This window comes from Podospora anserina, chromosome 3 (genome assembly GCF_000226545.1).
Source record: "Podospora anserina S mat+ genomic DNA chromosome 3, supercontig 2".
NCBI lineage: Eukaryota > Fungi > Ascomycota > Sordariomycetes > Sordariales > Podosporaceae > Podospora > Podospora anserina.
Genome location: NW_001914856.1, coordinates 272,326 through 275,702, shown reverse-complemented (window position 1 = coordinate 275,702; position 3,377 = coordinate 272,326). Strand labels below are relative to the sequence as shown.

The 3,377-nt window shown below is 51.0% G+C and overlaps 1 protein-coding gene across 1 annotated transcript; it reads right to left on the bottom strand.

The window, feature by feature from the left end:
* Positions 1-1,863: 1,863 nt before the first annotated feature.
* On the bottom strand, positions 1,864-2,637 carry PODANS_3_2685 (uncharacterized protein; the record flags this gene model as incomplete). The annotated part of the gene is made up of 1 exon (XM_001909001.1): positions 1,864-2,637. One exon carries the CDS (start codon positions 2,635-2,637, stop codon positions 1,864-1,866), a length of 774 nt encoding a protein of 257 aa, XP_001909036.1.
* Positions 2,638-3,377: the final 740 nt, after the last annotated feature.

Below are 3,377 nucleotides of genomic sequence, written 5' to 3'. Positions count from 1 at the left end.
TGGGAACTACATCTCTATTTCTTTGGATTGCTGCCTTCGACCACCCGGGCCACCGTGTATGAACCGAGCAGACTGCGGCCGTCGTCAGAGGTTACGTATACCTGTTCGTTGACGCGAAATTTGCCCTGATTTCAAGATGTCAGCGCCGTTGTTGAGATAATGAGTTGTTGTACAAAGGAATCTGGAGAATGTTGTGGAAGCATCGCTGCAACGGGTTTCCTACCTCGACATAGAAATCTATTCGGGGACGGTAATGCTGCTCGTCGTCTGCGTACAGCATTTTCGCTGCCGTGCTATCTCCGAAGTTGTGTAATAAGCTAGGTAGAAGCAAGTAGCTGACTCGGTTGCGGCGGTGCAAAGTCTGATCGGTCGATCTAGAATTCTTCGGGTCTGGCCGTGGGCCTGAAGGATTCTGGTCCAGAGGCAGTGTTAAAAGGTGCTAACAGGCGTAAGGCTTTTGGAATGGTCTGTGGGCTGGGCATCAAGACCAGTATCAGCCGGAAGGAGACCGATTATCTTGAGATGGATGAGGACATAGGCAGCCTTGCCGGTCCTGTGGACAGGGCTTTGGCGTACAGTGAGGTCTTCGTGGAAGAATGCACGTACTGGTAGGATCGGCTGGCAGGGAGGGTATGAGTATTATCTGCAGCTGATAGGGCAAGGGTGAATGTCAGAGCTGACGTCCGATCCCAGTTCTTCCCTCGTCTAAAAACACAGCGTTACAAGATCACAGCCGACAGCAATGTTCTTCTCCTCGGACCACACCTCCGGCGTTTTAGCCGCATCTTCGCAGTGGTCGCCGTGACACTGGTGATCCTCATCCCAACCACCTTCATCCCATCGATAATATCAACCGCAGGCCGTGTGCTGGCGAGCATATTTTCCGCAATCATGTTCCTTGTGGTTGCTTCGTTCTTCACAACAGCCAGGACTGTTGACAGATTTGCCTCGGGAGCCAGGTAAGTGCTTTGCTGCGCCTAGATGGACAATCTTGCTAACGGCTTCTCGATAGCTATGCCGCGGTCCTTGTAGCGTTGACAACAACGACGAAGGGGGGTGACGAATGCTGTTGCTCGATCTCCTGAATTACAGGGGCTGAATGCCCATGCTCAGCTTCATGACGACCTTTTCGTGAAATGACTTGGCTGATCACGAGCGGGTGGTGTCATCGAATTCAACTTCGTAGCTCGACGTCAAACAAGTTGCTACAACATCTTGCTACGACTCTCCAACGAAATATGCGAGTCTCTCGTTGCATTGCTTCACGAGATAGGATTGGGCTTCCAACCCGGAGAATTTGCTAGGCAGTTTCCGCACAACATCCAGAGCACTCTGCCATAGACCGATCTCGAGCAATACCACGCCAAGGGAATAAATGTCATGTTTGGCGAGATGACCACGTTCTACAGTCCCTTGGCGATCAGGGTGTCGATAGGCATTGAATTCAATAGAGTCCACTGCTCGCCCTATTGAGGTATCTGATCCAGGTCATGCGAACTCGAAGCCGTGCAAGTATGGTTTTGCGTGGTCAATCCTGCGTGTTCCTGGCCTATGGAAGAAGATGATGTTGAAGCTGCTGATCCCCTGATGAAGCCAACCGACGAGATGCCAATTTTCTACTGCCTTGGCGAGCGCCAAAGCCAAACCTAGTCTCTCGTCCAGGGATGGCCGGTCGGGGCCTTTCATCTTGTGGATGACGTGCTGCAATGTCACATATTTCTGGTCCTCGATGCCAGGCGGTACTTCAAAGTTGAGAATGTAACAATGCTCCAAGGGCTCGGGAAACCACCCAATGCACCTTAGCGCACGGAAGTCTTGAGACTCAACGGCCTTCAACATGTTGGCTAGGACGCTGATTCGTTTTTAAACGACCGGAATATCCCTAGGATCCAGGTAAGGGCCGTAAATCTTCTCTTGGATGGCCGTGCCACTGTAAGCCATGGTGGTTGCTCCCAGAGAGATATCTTGACGATCGATCTTGACCAGTTGCAGTGGTCCTGTTAGGCCGAGAGCTTGGAAGGTCTCATCGCTAATCATCGCCTCCAATGCCTCTCCTTCCTCCAATGCAGGGCCAGTCAAAATGTATCTCTCAAGAAGCCCAAAAACGTCTTCGGTGTCCTTGACCAGCTCCTTTAAGAAATGGCCAGTCTGGTGCGGCTTGTTGAATCCCGGTTGAAGTTGATGAAGAGAGCGATACCCTTGAACCAGGGACACGACCCTATTCCAAGCGGCCATAATCTCGTCCTTGTAGACCATCCGGACGTGATGCGTGAACAGCTTTTCTCCTCTGCGAATATCCTCCACAGCGTTGCATATTTGTCCGGTCCGGGCAAAGGTAAGTTCAAGGCCCGACACGATGTTTGGCACTCCGGAGGTCTTGATCCAAAGGCTGATCTCCTTCGTGTTTCTCTCTGTTAGCTCATCCTTGATCTTGATGAGGAGCTGGAGGAATGTTTTCGCTTGAGGGATGTCCGTTGGCCGTTCGTTGTCGGGCATGATTGGTGCTAAGCGTATGGACCTCCCACCAGTCATTCCGATGTATATCGGCGTCACAAACAGTTTTTCCTCTCGCTTCGTGAGGCGATTCTGTAGCTCTAAAATAATCACAAAGCCGTCTTGAGCGACCGAACGTGTCATGTCTCTTATTACGGCAGCAGTAAAGGAATTGGGCCCAGACAGATCGTCGGTCTTCTTGATTATTCTATCGCCATGTCCACCGTAATGTACAATAAACAGCGACGGACCAGGTGCTGATCAGTGAGATGGTGTCATTGGTGTCTATGCATTCAACACCGCAGGAAATTTGTCCACATTTGGCGCAGAGGTACTATCTCCTGCCAAGTTTCGGTTTTAGAACTACGAAATATGAGTGCGAGGAGACCTGCTGGGAAACAGCAGAGGACACGGTTAGACCTGATGACCTTGTGACTTAAATCGCCCGGCTCCTGCTTATGAGATGCGTATCAGTGTAAATTAATGTTTCCATGTATACCAGGTAGGCAAGTTGCCGCTTGAAAGCATAAACACAGCGATGTCGGTGCCATGATGCCACATTTAGCATCTGGCTCTTCCTGAACCCTTGGTTTCGAGCGACAGCGCAAAGGACACCGGCGAAACTGCCTTGTGACTACCCCAGACCAAAGGTCATGTAAGAGCCGCATGCGGGAGCAAAGGTAACACGGTATTGAGCATGGACTAAGCTAGATATTGGTTCTTTCACCAACCACCACGTGATTACTCTCGTGTTTGGGCTCAACAGATGATAACGTCAGGTGTTGACATAATCCACGTGAACTATCCATCCTGTCGATCCAGCTCCGTCGTACATTTGCACCAGTTATAGCACCCTCCCCCCAACCCCGTCTCCCTCGCTCCCC